This window comes from Phocoena phocoena, chromosome 1, assembly GCF_963924675.1.
Source record: "Phocoena phocoena chromosome 1, mPhoPho1.1, whole genome shotgun sequence".
In the NCBI taxonomy this organism is placed as follows: domain Eukaryota; kingdom Metazoa; phylum Chordata; class Mammalia; order Artiodactyla; family Phocoenidae; genus Phocoena; species Phocoena phocoena.
This window is the reverse complement of record NC_089219.1, coordinates 159268541-159287740: the sequence shown is the minus strand read 5'-3', so window position 1 is coordinate 159287740 and position 19200 is coordinate 159268541. Positions and strand designations below refer to the sequence as shown.

Here is a 19200-nt window from a genome sequence, read left to right as displayed (position 1 = left end):
TATGTTCATCAGTGATATTGGCCTGTAGTTTTTTTTTCTGTGTGTGTGGCATCTCTGTCTGGTTTTGGTATCAGGGTGATGGCCTCATAGAATGAGTTTGGGAGTGTTCATCCCTGTGCTGTATTTTGGAAAAGTTTGAGAAGGATAGGTGTTAGCTCTTCTCTAAATGTTTGATAGAATTCACCTGTGTAGCCATCTGGTCCTGGGCTTTTGTTTGTTGGAAGATTTTTAATCACAGTTTCAATTTCAGTGTTTGTGATTGGTCTGTTCATATTTTCTATTTCTTCCTGGTTCAGTACTCGAAGCTTGTACTTTTCTAAGAATTTTTCCATTTCTTCCAGGTTGTCGATATTACTGGCATATAGTTGTTTGTTGTAGTCTCTCATGATCCTTTGTATTTCTGCAGTGTCAGTTGTTACTTCTCCTTTTTCATTTCTAATTCTGTTGATTGAGTCTTCTCCCTGTTTTTCTTGATAAGTCTGGCTAATGTTTTATCAATTTTGTTTATCTTCTCAAGTTCTTTGAGAGTTGGTTCTCAGCTTTTAGTTTTATTAATCTTTGCTATCATTTCCTTCATTTCTTTTTCATTTATTTTTTAATCTAATCTTTATGATTTCTTTCCTTCTGCTAACTTTGGGGGATTTTTTGTTCTTCTTTTTCTAATTGCTTTAGGTGTAAGGTTAGGTTGTTTATTTGAGATGTTTTTTGTTTCTTGAGGTAGGATTGTATTGCTGTAAACTTCCCTCTTAGAACTGCTTTTGCTGCATCCCATAGGTTTGGATCATTGTGTTTTCGTTGTGATTTGTTTCTAGCTATTTTTTGATTTCCTCTTCAATTTCTTCAGTGATCTTTTGGTTATTTAGTAGTGTATTGTTTAGCCTCCATGTGTTTGTATTTTTAACAGTTTTTTTCCTGAATTCATATCTAGTCTCATAGCTTTGTGGTTGGAAAAGATACTTCATATGATTTCACTTTTCTTAAGTGTACCAATGCTTGATTTGTGGCCCATGATATGATCTATCCTGGAGAATATTCCATGAGCCCTTGAGAAGAAAGTATATTCTGTTGTTTTGGGATGGGATGTCCTATAAATATCAGTTAAGTCCGTCTGATCTAATGTGACTTTTAAAGCTTGTGTTTCCTTATTTTCATTTGGGATGATCTACCCATTGGTGAAAATGGGGTGCTAAAGTCCTCTACTATTATTGTGTTACTGTCAATTTCCCCTTTATGGCTGTTTGCATTTGCCTTATGTATTGAGGTGCTCCTATGTTGGGTACATAAATAATTACAACTGTTATATCTTCTTCTTGGATTAATCCCTTGATCATTATGTAGTGTCTTTCTTTGTCTCTTGTAATAGTCTTTTCTTTAAAGTCTATTTCATCTGATATGAGTATTGCTACTCCAGCTTCCTTTTGATTTCCATTTGCATGGAATATCTTTTTCCATCCCTCACTTTCAGTCTGTATGTGTCTCTACATCTGATGTGGGTCTCTTGTAGATAGCATATATATGGGTCTTGTTTTTGAATCCATTCAGCTAATATGTTTGTTTTGCTTGGCGCATTTAATCCATTTACATTTAAGGTAATTATCAATATGTATGTTCCTACTATCATTTTCTTAATTGTTTTGGGTTTGTTATTGTAGGTCTTTTCCTTCTTTTGTGTTTCCTGCCTAGAGAAGTTACTTTAGCATTTGTTGTAAAGCTAGTTTGGTGGTGCTGAATTTTCTTAACTTTTGCTTGTCTGTAAAGGTTTTAATTTCTCTGTCGAATCTGAATGAGGTCCTTGCTGGGTAGAGTAATCCTGGTTGTAGATTTTTCCCTTTCGTCACTTTAAATATGTCTTGCCACTCCCTTCTGGCTTGCAGAGTTCCTGCTGAAAGGTGAACTGTTAACCTTATGGGGATTCCCTTGTATGTTATTTGTTGCTTTTCCCTTGCTGCTTTTAATATTTTTTCTTTGAATTTAATGTTTTTTATTTTTTATTTTTTTTTTGTGGTACACAGGCCTCTTACTGTTGTGGCCTCTCCCATTGCAGAGCACAGGCTCCGGGTGCACAGGCTCAGCAGCCATGGCTCACGGGCCTAGCCGCTCCGTGGCATGTGGGATCTTCCCGGACTGGGGCACGAATCCGCATCCCCTGCATTGGCAGGCGGACTCTCAACCACTGTGCCACCAGGGAAGCCCTGAATTTAATTTTTGATAGTTTGATTAATATGTGTCTTGGCATGTTTCTCCTTGGATTTATCCTGTATGGGACTCTCTGTGCTTCCTCGACTTGATTGACTATTTCCTTTCCCATGTTAGAGAAGTTTTCAGCTATCATCTCTTCAAATATTTTCTCAGGCACTTTCTTTATCTCTTCTTCTTCTGGAACCCCTGTAATTTGAATGTCGGTGCTTTTAATATCATCCCAGAGACCTCTGAGACTGTCCTCAATTCTTTTCATTCTTTTTTCTTTACTCTGCTCTGTGGCAGTTATTTCCACTATTTTATCTTCCAGGTCACTTATCCTTCTTCTGCCTCAGTTATTCGGCTATTGATTCCTTCTAGAGTATTTTTAATTTCATTTATTTTGTCGATTCATCATTGTTTGTTTGCTCTTTAGTTCTTCTCGGTCCTTGTTAAACACTTCTTGTATTTTCTCCATTCTATTTCCAAGATTTTGGATCGTCGTCACTATCATTACTCTGAACCCTTTTTCAGATGGACTGCCTATTTCCTCTTCATTCATTTGGTCTGGTGTGTTTTTACCTTGCTCGTTCATCTGCTGCATATTTCTCTGTCTTATCATTTTACTTAGTGTGTTTGGGGTCTCCTTTTCACAGGCTGCAGGTTTGTAGTTCCCGTTATTTTTGGTGTCTGCCCCCAGTGGGTGAGGTTGGTTCAGTGACTTGTGTAGGCTTCCTGGTGGAGGGGACTGGTACCTGTGTTCTGGTGGGTGGGGCTGCATCTTGTCCTTCTGGTGGGCAGGGCTGCATCTGGTGGTGTGTTTTGGGTTGTCTGTGAACTTAGTATGACTTTAGGCAGCCTCTCTGCTAATGGGTGGGATTGTGTTCCTGTCTTCCTAGTTTTTTGGCATGGGGCCTCCTGCACTGGAGCTTGCTGGCCGTTGGTGGAGCTGGGTATTAGTGTTGAGACGAAGATCTCTGGGAGAGCTCTCGCCAATTGATATCACGTGGGGCTGGGAGGTTTCTGGTGGTCCAATGTCCTGGACTCAGCCCTCCCCCGTCAGAGGCTCAGGTCTGACACCCGGCCGGAGGACCAAGACCCCGCCAGCCACATGGCTCAGAAGAAAAGGAAGAAAGAAAGAAAAGAAAAAAAAAAAAAAAAAAACAGACGGAACTCTAGGACATGTGGTAAGAGCAAACCTAAACAGACAAAATCACACAAAGAAGCATACATATACACTCTCACAAAAAGAGGAAAAGGGGAAAAAAATCAAAAAAATCAAAAATTTAAAAAAGGAACAGAGCAACCAAACCAATTAACAAATCCACCAATGATATTAAGCACTAAAAACTAAATTAAGATAGAAATAAAACCAGAAACCAATTAGATGCAGAAAGCAAACCCTAAGTCTACAGTTGTTCCCAAAGTCCACCACCTCAATTTGGGGAACATTCATTGTCTATTCAGGTATTCCACAGATGCAGGGTTTATCAAGTTGATTGTAGGGATTTAATCCAATCCTCCTGAGGCTGCACAGAGAAATTTCCCTTTCTCTTCTTTGTTCACACAACTCCTGGGGTTCAGCTTTGGTTTTGGCCCCGCCTCTGTGTGTAGGCTGCCCTCAGGAGTCTGTTCCCTGCCCAGACAGGAGAGGGTTAAATCAGCAGCTGATTAGGGCTCTCTTGCTCACTCAGGCCAGGGAGAGGGAGGGGTATGGTAGTCATAACTGGATTGTGGGGCCAGCCTGTGGCGGCAGAGGCTAGCGTGACATTGCAACTGCCTGAGGTGCACTGTGTGTTTTGCCGGGAAAGTTGTCCTTGGATCACAGGACCCTGGCAGTGGCGGGCTGCACAGGCTCCCAGGGGGGTGTAGGTAGTGACCTGTGGTTGCACACAGAATCCTTAGTGGCAGCGGCAGCAGCGTTAGCAGTTCATGCCCGCCTGTGGGGTCAGAGCTGATAGCCGTGGCTCCACCCTTCTCTGGAGCTCCTTTAGGCGGTGCTCTGAATGCCCTCTCCTCGCGCACCCTGAAACAATGGTCTCTTGCCTCTCCAGCAGATCCATACTTTTTCCCATACTCTCTTCTGACTAGCTGTGGTGCACTAGCCGCCTTCCGGCTGTGTTCACGCAGCCAACCCCAGTCCTCTCCCTGGGATCTGACCTGTGAAGCCCGAGCCTTAGCTCCCAGCCCCAGTTGGTGAGCAGACAAGCGTCTCAGGTTGGTGAGTGCTGGTTGACACTGATCCTTTGTGCAGGAATCTCTCCACTTTGCCCTCTGCATGCCTGTTACTGCCCTCTCCTCCGTGGCTCTGAAGCTTCCCCCCCTGCCCACCCATTGTCTCCACCAGTGAAGGGGCTTCCTAGTGTGTGGAAACTTCCTCCTTCACAGCTCCCTCCCAGAGGTTCCCTATTCTTTTGTCTCTTTTTTTTCTTTTTTCTTTTGCCCTACCCAGGTATGTGGGGGTTTTCTTGCCTTTTGGGAAGTCTGAGGTCTTCTGCCAGCATTCAGTAGGTGTTCTGTAAGAGTTGTTCCACATGTAGATGTATTTTTGATGTATTTCTGGGGAAGAAGGTGATCTCCACGTCTTTACTCCTCTGCCATCTTGAAGGTCTCTTCTAGGGATGCTTTTGACAAGATTTGAAAGACCTTTATACTGAAAACTAAAATAATTGTTGGGAGAAGTTAAAAACAGCCTAAAACAATGGAAAGATATACTGTGTTCATGATCTAGAAGACTCAATATTTTTAAGATGTTAGTTCTCTCAAAATTGATAGATAAATTCAGCACAACCCTAATCAAGACCCTAGGAGGTTATTCTGTAGAGATTATTAGGTTGATTCTAAAATTCATATGATATATAGAGGACTTAAAAGAGCCAGAACAACTTGACAAAAAAATGAAGTTGGAGGGCCTACCTACCTGACGTCAAGACTTATTATTAACTCACAGTAATCAAATCAAGAGAGCTTGTTAATGAACAGATAACATCTTTATTCACCATAAAGTTGGCCAAAGAGATCAATACAACACAATAGAAAATCTGGAAAGAGACTCACATATATATGGTTAATTGACTTTCAATAAAAGTATAAATGTAGTTCAACTTAGTGCTGAAACAATTGGACATCCATGTTAAAAAAATAATTTGCAGTATATATGAAATTAACTCCAAATGTATTATAGTTCTGAACATACAGGAGAAAAATCTTTGTGGTATTAGATTATGCAGAGATTTCTTAGACAAGGGCAAAGCATGATCCATAGAAAAAAAGTAATAAATCAGACTTTATCAAAATTAAGAATGTGTATTCTTCAAAAGTCACTGATAAGAGAATGAAGAGAGTAGCCACAAATCACAAATCTGACAAAGGACATGCATACAGAATGTATAAAGAACTCTGTAAACCTAATGAGAAGGGAAAAAAAGGACAAATATTTGAGAAGACACTTCATCAAAGAAGAAATAAACTTGTGAAAAAGGTGATTGATTATTCATTAGAGAAATATAAATTAAAACATAGTGAAATACCACCACATATTAGAATATAGAATAAAACATATTAGAATAAAACAATGTTGGCAAGACTGTGGAACAACTAGGACTCTTCTTCGCTGTTGATAGGAACATGCAGCAATGCAACTACTTTGGGAAAGACTTGGGCATAAAGATTCTTAGCAGCTTTATTTGTTTTAGCCCCAAACTAGAAGCAACCCAGAAGTCCATGGAGAGGTGAATGGATAAACAAATTGAGGTACATCTGTATGATGGAATATTACCCAACAGTAAAATGGATGAGCTATTGATAGAAGCAATGATGTGGATGAGTGTCAAAATAATCATGCTAAGTGAAAGAAACCAGACGAAGAATACATACTATTTGATTCCAAATACGTAAAAGTCGAGAAAATATAAACAAATCACTCATGGCAGAAAGGAGGTCAGCTATTGCCTGCAAGGGGATAGAAGAGAGGACAGGATTACATAGGGTTATGAGAAAATATCTACAAGTGATGGGTATGTTCATCATCTTGATTTCATGGGTATATACATATGTCAAAACATCAAATTGTATACTCTTTTTTTGTACACTCTTAAGATATGTGTGCAGTTTATTGTATGTCAATCATAAAACTGTTCTTTAAAGTACTTACCCTTGTGGAACTTGTATTTTACTGGGGAGGAGGTGTAATGACAATAAACCTGGATTTTGCATGTGTATATGTAGGTGTGTATGTATCAGATGTTGAAAAGTCTTTTAAAGAAAAATAAAGCAATGTGAGGATAGAAAGTAATGGGGAGGGCAGCTGTTTGAGAGAGGAGGTCAGGTAAATGTAGTATCATGACATTTTAACAGACTAGTTTAAGCGCCCTGTAATCTTTTGAAAACTGTTTAAAGATTTGTTTCAGTTTTTTTAAAGTTTCAGGTGACCATTCTGTCTCTCATCTAAAAAGATAACAGCTTTCCCCTAACTTGAAGGCAGATTTAAGATTTACATTTCTGCCATCAGAAGGAACCATATGGGAAGGGTGGGCAGAGGTAAGCAAAACCTACTCCACATGCCCAATAGAAGCCCATTTCTGCTCGGAGAATTTCTTCTAGTTAATTCTTTTTTATTGAAAGGATGAGACCTATTTTTTGAACATTTGTAGAATGGTGAATCAGAAAGAAAGTCACAACCAGAATCCCAGTCTCCTACTTGCCTGCCAGAGAGGCAGTTATCCCTCAGTTTTCTAAAAGGAAAACCAAAAATTCTCCAGTCACTGTCATCGTTGGTGTTGTGTGCATGTGTATGATGCCGGTGAGGGACTTTAAAAATCATTGCTCTTGTGGAACTTTTATTTTATTGAGAGGAGGTGTAATGGTGATGCATGTGTATATGTGTCAGATGTTGAAAAGTGTTGAAGAAAAACAAAGCAGTGTGAGAATGAGCTTTTGAATGAATGGAAGAGGGAAGATTTCCATCAGTGGAGTGAACTGCTTGCTTGTTTCCAGTCATCCTAACAGAGCAGCTAGAAACGTGTTCTGGTACCTTAGCAGCCATTACAGCTCATCAGTGGAACCTGAATTTGTTTCAGTTCCCAAAAAAGTGATTGCTAATGATACAGACTTTAGAATATCTGTGTACTGGGGGCATAGAGAAAGAATGTTAAAAAGAAAAGAAATTTAAAATGCTTTGTAACATGTGCTGCAAACTGAAATGTGGTGCTTTATTTCGAAAAACTGCTTTTAATTCTGCTCATCCCTTGGTTTTCCAAAACATAGTCTGAAAATCCTAAAGATGCCACCAGAAAACTAGTAGAGTTAATCAATGAATTTGGTAAAGTAGCAGGATACAAAATTAATGCACAGAAATCTCTTGTATTCCTATAACTAACAACGAAAAGTCTGAAAAAGAAACTAAGGAAACACTGCCATTTACCATTGCAACAAAAAGAATAAAATACCTAAGAATAAACCTACCTAAGGAGACAAATGACCTGTATGCAGAATACTATATGACACTGATGAAAGAAATTAAAGATGGTACAAACAGATGGAGAGATATACCATGTTTTTGGATTGGAAGAATCAACATTGTGAAAATGACTGTACTACCCAAAGCAATCTAAAGATTCAATGCAATCCCTATCAAATACCAATAGCATTTTTCACAGAACTAGAACAAATAATTTTAAAATTTGTATGGAAACAAAGGCCCCGAATAGCCAAAGCAATCTTCAGAAAGAAAAACAGAGCTGGAAGAATCAGGCTCTCTGACTTCAGACTATACTACAAAGCTACAATAATCAAGACAGTATGGTACTGGCACAAAACCAGAAATATAGATCAATGGGACAGGATAGAAAGCCCAAGATAAACCCACGCACATATGGTCACCTTATCTTTGACAAAGGAAGCAAGAATATATAATGGAGAAAAGACAGTTTCTTCAATAAGTGGTGCTGGGAAAACTGAACAGCTACATGTAAACGAATGAAATTAGAACACTCCCTAACACCATACACAAAAATAAACTCAAAATGGATTAGACACCCAATAGTAAGCCTGGACACTATAAAACTCTTAGAGGAAAACATAGGAAGAACACTCTTTGACATAAATCACAGCAAGATCTTTTTTGATCCACCTCCTAGAGTAATGAAAATAAAAATAAACAAATGGGACCTAATGAAACCGTAAACAAGATGAAAAGACAACCCTCAGAATGGGAGAAAATATTTGCAAATGAAGCAACTGACAAAGGATTAATCTCCAAAATACACAAGCAGCTCATGCAGCTCAATATCAAAAAAACAAACAACCCGATCCAAAAATGGGCAGAAGACCTAAGTAGACATTCCTCCAAAGAAGATATACAGATTGCCCACAAACACATGAAAACATGCTCAACATCACTAATCATTAGAGAAATGCAAATCAAAACCACAGTGAGGTATCACCTCACACCAGTCAGACTGGCCATCATCAAAAAATCTACCAACAATAAGTGCTGGAGAGGGTGTGGAGAAAAGGGAACCCTCTTGCACTGTTGGTGGGAATGTAAATTGATACAGCCACTATGGAGGTTCCTTAAAAAACTAAAAATAGAACTACCATATGACCCAGCAATCCCACTATTGGTCATATACCCTGAGAAAACCATAATTCAAAAAGAGTCATGTACCACAATGTTCATTGCAGCTCTGTTTACAATAGCCAGGACATGGAAGCAACCTGAATGTCCTTCGACAGATAAATGGATAAAGAAGATGTGGCACATATATACAGTGGAATATTAGTCAGTCATAAAAAGGAACAAAATTGAATTATCTGTAGTGAGGTGGGTGGACCTAAAGTCTATCATACAGAGTCAGAAAGTGAAAAACAAATACCGTATGCTAATGCATATATGTGGAATCTAAAAAAACGGTACTGATGAACCTAGTGGCAGGGCAGGAATAAAGACACAGACGCAGAGAACTTACTTGAGGACACAAAGGGGGGAAATGGGAAGCTGGATGAAGTGAGAGGGTAGCATTGACGTATATACACTACCAAATGTAAAATGGATGGCTAGTGGGAAGCTGCTGCATAGCACAGGGAGATCAGCTCAGTGCTTTGTGATGAGGGTGGGAGGGAGGCTCAAAAGGGAAGGGATATGGGGATATATGTATACATATAGCTGATTCACTTTGTTGTACAGCAGAAACTAACACAACATTGTAAAGCAATTATACTCGAATAAAGATGTAAAAAAAATAAATAAAATAGCATGAATTAAAAAAACACATTGGAGAATACTTTAAAGATTTTTGTCTTATTTAACATAAATCTGGTGACAGTAACAGTGGAAAATGCATTGAATGATGCCAGTTGTGTATTTGTTTCTGTAAAATTTTTATAAAATATACTAATTTCTGTCACTCTGTTTTCCATTTTTCTATCTGAATGGTATTCATCAGAGCACATACTCTGACTCCACGCCCTGAGTCTGGGCTTCCTATGTTAAAAAGAAACCTGTAGGCTCTCACCTGTGAGGTTGGAGCCCTGAGAATCAGGAGCTCCCTCCTGGTTCCAGTCCCTCCCAGCCAGTCCCTTCCCAGGTAGCAGAAGTGGAGGCTCACATGGCTCAGGCTTCTGTCATCTCCAGCATCCCAAGACTTTCCCACATCCCATACCTGCTGCTGGTCAGAGGCGAATGAGTCCAGTTCTCTCAACCCTGGAGCAGTTACTCTTAATCTTTGGGGTCATGGTTCCTTTTGAGGAATGGGATAAAATCTATGGACAAAACGTTTGCACGTCATTTCAGGGGCTGCCAAGAACCCCTGTTCCAGAGGGTTTCAAGTAAGCAGAGTTATATTTCTTTGCCGCCAAGTATAGAGGCAGCACTCAATCTGTGATCTGTGTAACAACTGTGTAGGTAACAGCTATGTTATCAAATTGCACTTTTAATAATAACCTGCTCAGCTAGGCACCAGGAAGAGCTAGAGAAAGCCAGCAAGGTTGTGCTTTTCCCACCCTAGGAAGAGCCTACATTTTGTTTCAGCCCAAATCCATCGGTTTTGTATGTATTTTACTAGGAAAAAATATTAGGACAGACTTTTCAGTATCCTCTTCCCACCCTATTTTTTATTTTCTGCTTTTTTTTTAACATCTTTATTAGAGTATAATTGCTTTACAATGGTGTGTTAGTTTCTGCTTTATAACAAAGTGAATCAGCTATAATATACGTACATTCCCATATCCCCTACCTCTTGCGTCTCCCTCCCACCCTCCCCATCCCACCCCCCCAGGTGGTCACAAAGAACTGAGCTGATCTCCCTGTGCTATGCGGCTGCTTCCCACTAGCTATCTACTTTACATTTGGTAGTGTATATATGTCCACGCCACTCTCTCACTTCGTCGCAGCTTACCCTTCCCCCTCCCCCTGTCCTCAAGTCCATTCTCTACATCTGCGTCTTTATTCCTGTCCTGCCCTTAGGTTCTGCAGAACCTTTTTTTTTTTTTAGATTCCATATATATATGTTAGCATACAGTATTTGTTTTGCTCTTTCTGACTTACTTCACTCTGTATGACAGTCTCTAGGTGCATCCACCTCACTACAAATAACTCAATTTCGTTTCTTTTTATGGCTGAGGAATATTCCATTGTATATATGTGCCACATCTTCTTTATCCATTCATCTGTCAATGGACACTTAGGTGGTTCCTTAAAAAACTAAAAATAGAACTACCATATGACCCAGCAATCCCACTACTGGGCATATACCCTGAGAAAACTATAATTCAAAAAGAGTCATGTACCACAATGTTCATTGCAGCTCTATTTACAATAGCCAGGACATGGAAGCACCCTGTTCTTTGGTTCTCAATTATTCTGTTTCACATAATCCCTCAAATATAATATAGAACAACCAGGTACCTACTGTTCTGTGTTTAGTCTTGACTGTGAAGCCAAATACCACATCTACCTTACACAGTCACTGAGCAGTCTAGCCTCTTGCACTATTCATTTAGTATTTGCTCTCTAATTTTATCCTAGAAATGAATTTTCCTAAACTGAAGTCTGTTAACAGTACTCTTTTGCTTCTTACAGCTTGTACCTCCTTTTAAGCCTCAAGTAACATCTGAGACAGACACCAGATACTTTGATGAAGAATTTACAGCTCAGACTATTACAATAACACCACCTGAAAAGTGTAAGTAAATCTAGAAGGAAATTGATTATGTTCTAATGCAATTGGAGAAAACAGCCTTTTTTTTTAACTGGATATTTTCAAGGTCAAATTCCACAGTGACTTATTCTGTTCCATTTAAGAACATGGGGTTTTCAATGTGGAAATATCTAAATACAGGTAGCTAAGAGAAAAGTTTTTTTGAGTAAAAAAAAGTTATATATGGAAAAATTGTAGAGTTAAGAATTATAGACTAAATTATAGACTAACTAGCCCTTCCTTACTATTCTCTAATAGATTATTTTGACATCAGCTGAAAGGATTCTGAAATGAAGACCTCCCACATTTCCCACTGCTCATTCAGACACAACCTTCTAAATTTTGCTAATTCTGGTCTCCTGCTTACTTAGTTTTTAAATTCACTTTAAACTGAATCACTCTTTTTTACTTAGCTGTGTCTTAAGCAGTAATATCTGTGAAGACATAATTTGGTTTGCTGGTAATTTTTGATATTATAAATTAAATTACATATCTATTAAAACTATACATTCATGCACCACTTAAAATCATTCCACGTATACTAGTGTGTGCCCTACACTTTGGTGAAGATATTTCACTTAAAGGGAAGAAAAGGTTGTTATATAATTTATAAACATTCTCATATGCTGACAGAGGTCTGTATTCTGTCATCATTAGTTAAGCAGTAAGGATAAAATTGAGTTTCAGGGACACATTTGGATAGCTAAAAGATTTCTTCAATCACACATCTTTTGGCTCACAATAACATCATTTTAGTTTTTTTCTCCTTTTCTTTTTTATTATATCCTTTCCTACATTCCTTCTCCTCTCTTTTCTTTTTAAAAGGCAGATTAGGGGCTTCCCTGGTGGCGCAGTGGTTGAGAGTCTGCCTGCCGATGCAGGGGACACGGGTTCGTGCCCCTGTCCGGGAAGATCCCACATGCCGCGGAGTGGCTGGGCCCGTGAGCCATGGCCGCTGAGCCTGCGCGTCCGGAGCCTGTGCTCCGCAACGGGAGAGGCCACAACAGTGAGAGGCCTGTGTCCCGCAAAAAAAAAAAAAAAAAAGGCAGATTAGTTGATGGTGCTAATTTACACTGAGTATCCATGAGAGGGAAGATTAAAGTGCTGTTTCAAGTGTGGATGTAGTCGATTGATTACAGCATTGAAAGGCAAACTAGGAGTCATCTAGGCCAAGAGATTTTAACCTGAGATCCAGGGCCTGACAAAAAGACTATGAACACAGTGAAATGAAAAATATAATTATGTGTGCATATGCACTTTTCTTTCTTTAGACTTGCAAGAGGTTAAGAGCCTCTTAACTTTCACTTTATAAGGGAAGACATTAAAACCCAGAGAGAAGCTGAGCTTCCCTAAGTCCCGCAGTTAGTGTTAGCTGTAGTCACGAGCAGCAGTTATAGCTTGGCCGACGAGGCCCAGGTCAAGCTGTGAAAAGGCAGCATGTTGAAGCACTGCTCATGGTTTGTCACCAGTGGTGGGTGAGGGCTTCATTGCTAGAATCAGAATCTCTGAGAGTTGAAGATGATGTTAGAAAGCCTGTGGAGTTGTGGGCAATCAGCTAAGGACCGTCTAAGTAGGAGCAGTGGGCGTAGCCTTGACATGGTTTCCCCTGGCCCGGCGCGGGCTGTGGTGATACAATTGTCTGAAATTCTGGGCAACACCACTGAGTTGTTGGACTGGCCTAGGAGTACTTCCCACCATAGAGCCTCATCTCTTGGATATAACCTTAATCGTAATCAGACCCCATTGTTCCCCTGCTTCAAACCTTCCAGGGGCCCCACTGCTGCGCTCTAAATCCAACTGCTCACACTGGCTGCACAGCTCTGTCACATCTGGTCCCACCCTGCTCTCAGACCTCATCCTGTCCATCTTCTCCACAGTCCCTGAGTTCCAGCCCCACCTTGAACACACTGTGCCTCACTGTGCCTGGGGACTGTGTGTTTACTCTTCTCTGCCTAGAATTCTCTTTTCCCAGACATATGCACGGATAAATTCTTACTTGTCCTTTAGATCTCTTTAAATGTCACTTTATCAGAAAGCTTTCTTTAGCCTCCCGACCTTAAAAACAGTGCAGTCCATCAGACCCCATCACCACCCGCCCCCGCCAATTCTCTACATTGACACCTTTACTTGCTGGTATTCTTCTGGTTCATTTGTCTCTTTGTTTACTGTCTGTTTCTCCAGATTGAATGCAGTAGCTCTGAGAAGAAGGATTTGGTTTGTCTTATACACTGCTAACCCCAGCTCCGAGTTAGGTACCTGGCTCAGCGTAGGTATTCAATGAATATGTGTTAAATGAGTAAATAAACAGATTATGGCGAGGCCTGGTAGTTTCAGGGCCAGAAGGAGGCCCAACTCTCTCCAGACAATGCTGTTGCCCATCACAGCCCAGAATTTGTGTTTGGCTTACCTCCTCACGGGATTTCACAGGGAGCTTTGGGAAGTTAAATAGAGCTTTTGGTATTTGTGGATTCTAATTCTTAGAACAAACTAAATGTGCTATTTTGAAAGTCATAGAAATAGGTAGGCTGTGTAAATAAATGCAAAGCCATGAGTGCATATTTTACTCCAAAATGTTAACAGTAAAATCCCAGTGTAGAAGAGAATGATGGGATTGCAGAAAGCCCTGGACTTAGACCCTGCTTTGTGTCCTGGCTCTGCCCCTCACTAGCTCTGGAATGTGACAGGTCAAAGTGGAGTGCAGGGCTGATAATTTCCAGGAGCCCCGTCTTTCCCCTGTGTGTGCCTGAGAAGCCATCTCTTTAGGAAAGGCACCCAGAGTTCTCTATAGGTTTCAATAGCCCTATTTTTAATTTTATTTAAGCATCAGGTTAACCAATCCACAGTGTTCTTTGTTCTATGACCCACTAGGTGAAGGGTGATGGTAGGTAAATACCTAGCAAAAAAGAGTGGACATGGGGCTGGGGATGGGGGAGGGACCACTAAACTGTGCTGCTAGCAGTGAGGAGTGGCCCTGGCCTGATGCTGGGCCCTAGGTGGCCCAAAAACGTGCATCCAGCAAGCATCGTCTAGACTGACAGCGTGTACCACACAATCTAGAGGCAGGGGGACCCTGTGGAGCTGCCAACTTATTTTCCAATTCAGGATTTCTAGAGAGAAAAATCAGGGGAAGGAGCTCAGCAGGTGGGCTGAGGCCAAGGTGTGGAAACCAGCAGCCTGTCCTTTGCAGCTCCCAGCACCAGGCCACAGGGCTGGGCTCCTGCCTTAGGCAGTAGCCTCGGTAATTGTGGACTGCAGCACCTGGGTTCTTCCAGGGCACAAGGACAGTGTTTTTTCTTGGATTATCCCTGGGTATATCCTAAATTCCCATAAGAGGCAGATCAAAGGGAAATCTGTGAAGCCTTGAACTGTGATTACATTTAACATAATCTTTTCTTCTTGCAGCTTTGAATAGTGTTGCTGGTGAGAGACCACTGCAGCTCTCAAGCTGCTAAAAGCACAGAGGTTTTGTTCATAAAAACCCACAGTAGGACCATTAAGTTAGCGATTGTCTTCCCACTTGCCACCTTGCTTTTATAAAACAGAAAGGAGCTATTTTTTAGAACAAATCAGCAGTTAGAAAGGCAAGTGTTCCTTTTTTACAAACAGCTGCAGTAACATGCCAGATTTTCCTCACTGGTGTTAATTAATTGAACAGATTTTGGAATGTGTCGTCTTGCATTATATCCATTAATGGTCCTCTGGCTTCCTCTTAGAGGAAAAAGAGGATTTGTTTGAGCTCCTAGTAGCTTTTGCTGCCATATAATTACTTTGGTTAAATGTTCTAAGGAAGTTAGGCGACTAAATGCTGCCTGGATCCAGGGATTCAGAGGTAGAATGTGGGGTTGATCACCCTGTTTTCTTTTCCCGCATGTGTGCTATTTGGGTTTTTTTTCATAGTTCACGTCCATCATCATCACTGTTCCCTCTGAACCTTCCTTCAGTGCAGGAACGCGTTTATATCCGTTGACTGGGTGTGAAGGCCTGGGTGGGGCAGCCGGCTGTCCTGTCAGCTGTCACTCGCATCCAGCTCTCCTCCTTCCACAGCCCCGCTGGCCTGCGCAGCACTGAGGGCCCAGAGGAAACCCTCATTCCTGCCCCAGCACCTTCCCAACTCACAGCTCCTCTTGGGGCCACGATCAGAGACTTGCCCCTCACTACTGCCAAGCTCAAAAGAACAGGAGGGAGATGGAGTGAGAGGGTGATATAATTGAGTGAGAGGGTGATATAATTGACTTTAAAGAAGATCCAGATGCAGGGGCCCTCATACGGTCATCAACAAGATTTAGATTTACGTTCGGAAATGGGATTAATTTGTTACTAAATTGACAGAATGAAGATTCTCTTTTAACTTTCAGCTGACAGTGCAGCCTCATAGCAATAATACTCCTTGGAAAGGAAATTCAACCCCTCCTCCTGTCGAGAGCCAGGCTGCCCTGGGCTTCAGGCCTCCCTGCCCCCGGTGCGATGCCTGGTTGCAGCCCAGCGAGCTGGACAATCCCTTCCTTGGCGGACAACACCAGGCTTCCCACATGTGCTGTCTGTTCGCTGTGCAGAAACACACCCAGCAAAACAAAGCTGCTAGCGGGCAAAACTATTCCTTTGAAATGTGATTGGCACGAGTCAGAGTCTGAACATTAAGATTTCAGCTGCCTTTCCCCTAAAGAGTTTTTATAGAGTTTTACAGAGGTTTTATATGCCATCCACAGCTCCTACCATCTTTAGTATATCTGAAAATACTGTGGAAGGTGTTTGACCTAAAAGATGGTTTGCTTGGTACCTAACTGGTATTTTATAAGGAGGCAGAGATTTCCCCAGATCGCAGTACTATCTGGAAATGAGGACTATAGTTTAAAAGGTCTGTTTGCAGGAGGGAGGTTTACACAGAGCAGGGAGCCTCAAATACTACTTGTGAGATTGAGTCCCACCTAATACAGTGATACTTTCTGGTACATTCAAGGCTACAAAGTTTGGTTAGCAACTTGATCCCATTTCTAGAATCTTCTATTAAAAATAGAATACTGAAAAGAACAGTGAGAAAAGAGCATGAATGTTTGTTATTCTTCAGAGGCATGCAAAGCATCATCCTTTTTGTGTAACAGGGTCAGTGCCCGTGATGCAGTGGGGTCTGGCCTGTATTCCTCCTCCTATTACATGAAATTGATGCTCCCTGGAGAGGTTGGAAAATTAAAAGAATTGGTAATGTACTTCCTATATGAATTTGAGGAAGTGGAATTATTTTGCTTGAAGAAGGTTGGGTATTTGAAAGACTCGCTTATTTCCTGTAGCACAGCATATGACCAAAGGCAGTGCAAGTGGAGCAGAGGGGTTTAGTGGGGTGAGCCCCGACGACACAGGGAGGGACTTTGCACAGAGCCCAGAACAGGTGCACAGGGAACGTTGTGGACTGAGCGACTGAATTCATGACACATGTAAAGGAAGAGCATTCTGACACTGCAAGATTTTAATCATCAGAATAGTTATAGGAAGAGGTTGGGTGATCCTTTGTAACCTTTCAAATGCAAGAAAACAGGGAAGAGGAAAAGGGAGGAGCAGCTTAAATGGAAGTCGTCCCTTTCCATGCCTTTCAAGTCTCCCAATTTGTTTCCTGATGAACTAATACTTAGATGCTGGCCTCTTTCCCTCTCTTTCCTTGACTTATTCTCTTTAGTCTACTTTAAAGTTTTTTTTTGTTTTTGTTTTTGTTTTTTTGCGGTACGCGGGCCTCTCACTGTTGTGGCCTCTCCCGTTGCGGAGCACAGGCTCCGGACACGCAGCCTCAGCGGCCATGCCACATGGGCCCAGCTGCTCCGTGGCACGTGGGATCTTCCCTGACTGGGGCACGAACCTGTGTCCCCTGCATCGGCAGGCAGACTCTCAACCACTGCGCCACCAGGGAAGCCCTAAAGTTTTATCATAGGAAAATTAGGAACAGTAAGTTAAGGCAGATATTAGATGTAGAATAAAGAATGTAAAATCTTAAACATGTAAATCAAGGGCTCAAATGAAATGGAATCCTAATAAGCTTTATTTTGCAATCACACCTAAAGCACCATGAAGAAGAAATGCAAGCATCTGAAGACAGATTGATACTGGATTCTAGGCAGATACTTTGGGTGCCTTAGGATTCTTTGACTTTGTAACTTTGACATGCATGTTTTCATGAAAGTAAAGGTTATTGAAGATCATTTGTTCCTTTTCATTTTTAAAAATCTTGTCTTCTTCAATAGTTTTTCACAGTTTGAGCCTTGAGATGTTAGTGTCTTGAAGGAAGATGATTGGATAGTATTATTTCTTCATAGGTCATGTGTTTGAAAGTGAGAAAGTTTTTGAAATAAGTGTATCCATCCTATGTTTTATTGATAAACACAAGTTTCTGGGAGCTATTGCCTCCGTTAATCTTTATTACGTTAGGGATTAGAACTATATATACCAGAGATTATGTTGCAGAAAATTAATGTAAAATTAAAATAGCTGTTTCCTGCCCACAGATGATGAGGACGGTATGGACTGCACGGACAGTGAGAGGCGGCCGCACTTCCCTCAGTTTTCCTACTCTGCAAGCGGACGAGAATAAGTCTCTTCTGCTACTTCACTGTCATCTTAGATTTATTACTGAAAATGATTCCTGGACATCACAGCAGTCCTAGCTCTTACAAATGCAGGAGCACCTTCAGACATCCCAGACCAGTCCAAGGTCTTCACCCCCTCGCCGCCTTTCACCCACATGAGAACACACATATATGCAGACATACTCGACTTTTGTTTTTGCATGAAATTGTATCTCAGTCTAAGGTCTCATGCTGTTGCTGCTACTGTCTTACTATTATAGCAACTTTAAGAGGTAATTTTACAATCTTTGGAAGTCATGAGCCCACCATTGTTCATTTGTGCACCAACTGTCATCTTTTGATCTTTTAATTTTTGTTTTTCCCTAACAGTGAAGGCTAAATGATTCTAGGTATATTTTTTAACTTTCTAGACGATAAATCAAAAACTAATTAGTCTAAGAAGATTTAGTTTATAATTCAGAACAAGCAATTGTGGAAGCGTGGTGATGTGCGTATGCAAAGTTTTAGTAAAGCATATCAGATCAGTGCGTAAAATAGGTGTGTGTCGGTAAGATCCTACTGGAATTCATTAGGAAGCATTTGAGAGAAGGAATGAACAACTATTAAGATAGATATATACATTTATAAATTTAAATTCTTATTCGATACTGCAGAGGAAGCCTGATACTACATGTGGATGCCCAGATTTCACAGGCAGTTGTTGGCAAAGGAACATTGTTCGACCAAGGAAGGAAGCATATGCACAGCAGAGTAGGTCACTTAAAGGGTCTACGATATGATTGCACCAGAGAGCGTTTTATTCCCCCTGTTCTTGGAAACCTTTTCCCCTTCTTGATATTATCACCTCTGATGGCTGAAGAATGTAGACAGGTGTAATGATCCTGCTTTTCACCAAAATTTGTACACCAAGGTAAACAGGTGTTTGCCTTATTTGTTTTAATTTTTTACTTTCAGTTCTACGTGAATTAGCTTTTTCTCGGATGTTAAAACTTTGAATGTCCTTTTATGATTTTGTTTATGTTGCAGTAGTATTTATTTTTTAGTGATGAGAATTGTATGTCATGTTAGCAAATGCAGCTCCAACTTAACATAAAACAGACTTAACTGCAGTTTCTTTTGACCCATGTGCAAGGAATGTACACGCCGATGAGAATCATGCACTTTTTCTCCTGTGTAAAAACAAAATTTTGATGAGGCTCCGAAATTGTACATATAGATTCGAATTTGGCTTTAGGAGAAGAGATGCTGTCATTTAA

General features: G+C 40.7%; 1 protein-coding gene across 2 annotated transcripts in view; it reads left to right on the top strand.

Moving 5' to 3' along the window:
- AKT3 (AKT serine/threonine kinase 3) overlaps nucleotides 1-18238 on the top strand; it is a 372859-nt gene extending 354621 nt beyond the window's left edge. Inside the window, exons 12-13 of one of the 2 annotated variants that reach the window (XM_065894489.1) lie at nucleotides 11258-11360; nucleotides 17864-18238. In XM_065894489.1, the coding sequence (XP_065750561.1) occupies nucleotides 11258-11360; nucleotides 17864-17949 (189 nt within the window). In that variant the 3' untranslated portion in view covers nucleotides 17950-18238. The remainder of the gene's footprint in view (nucleotides 1-11257; nucleotides 11361-17863) is intronic. The other variant, XM_065894498.1, reaches the window with a different exon arrangement.
- Nucleotides 18239-19200: the final 962 nt, after the last annotated feature.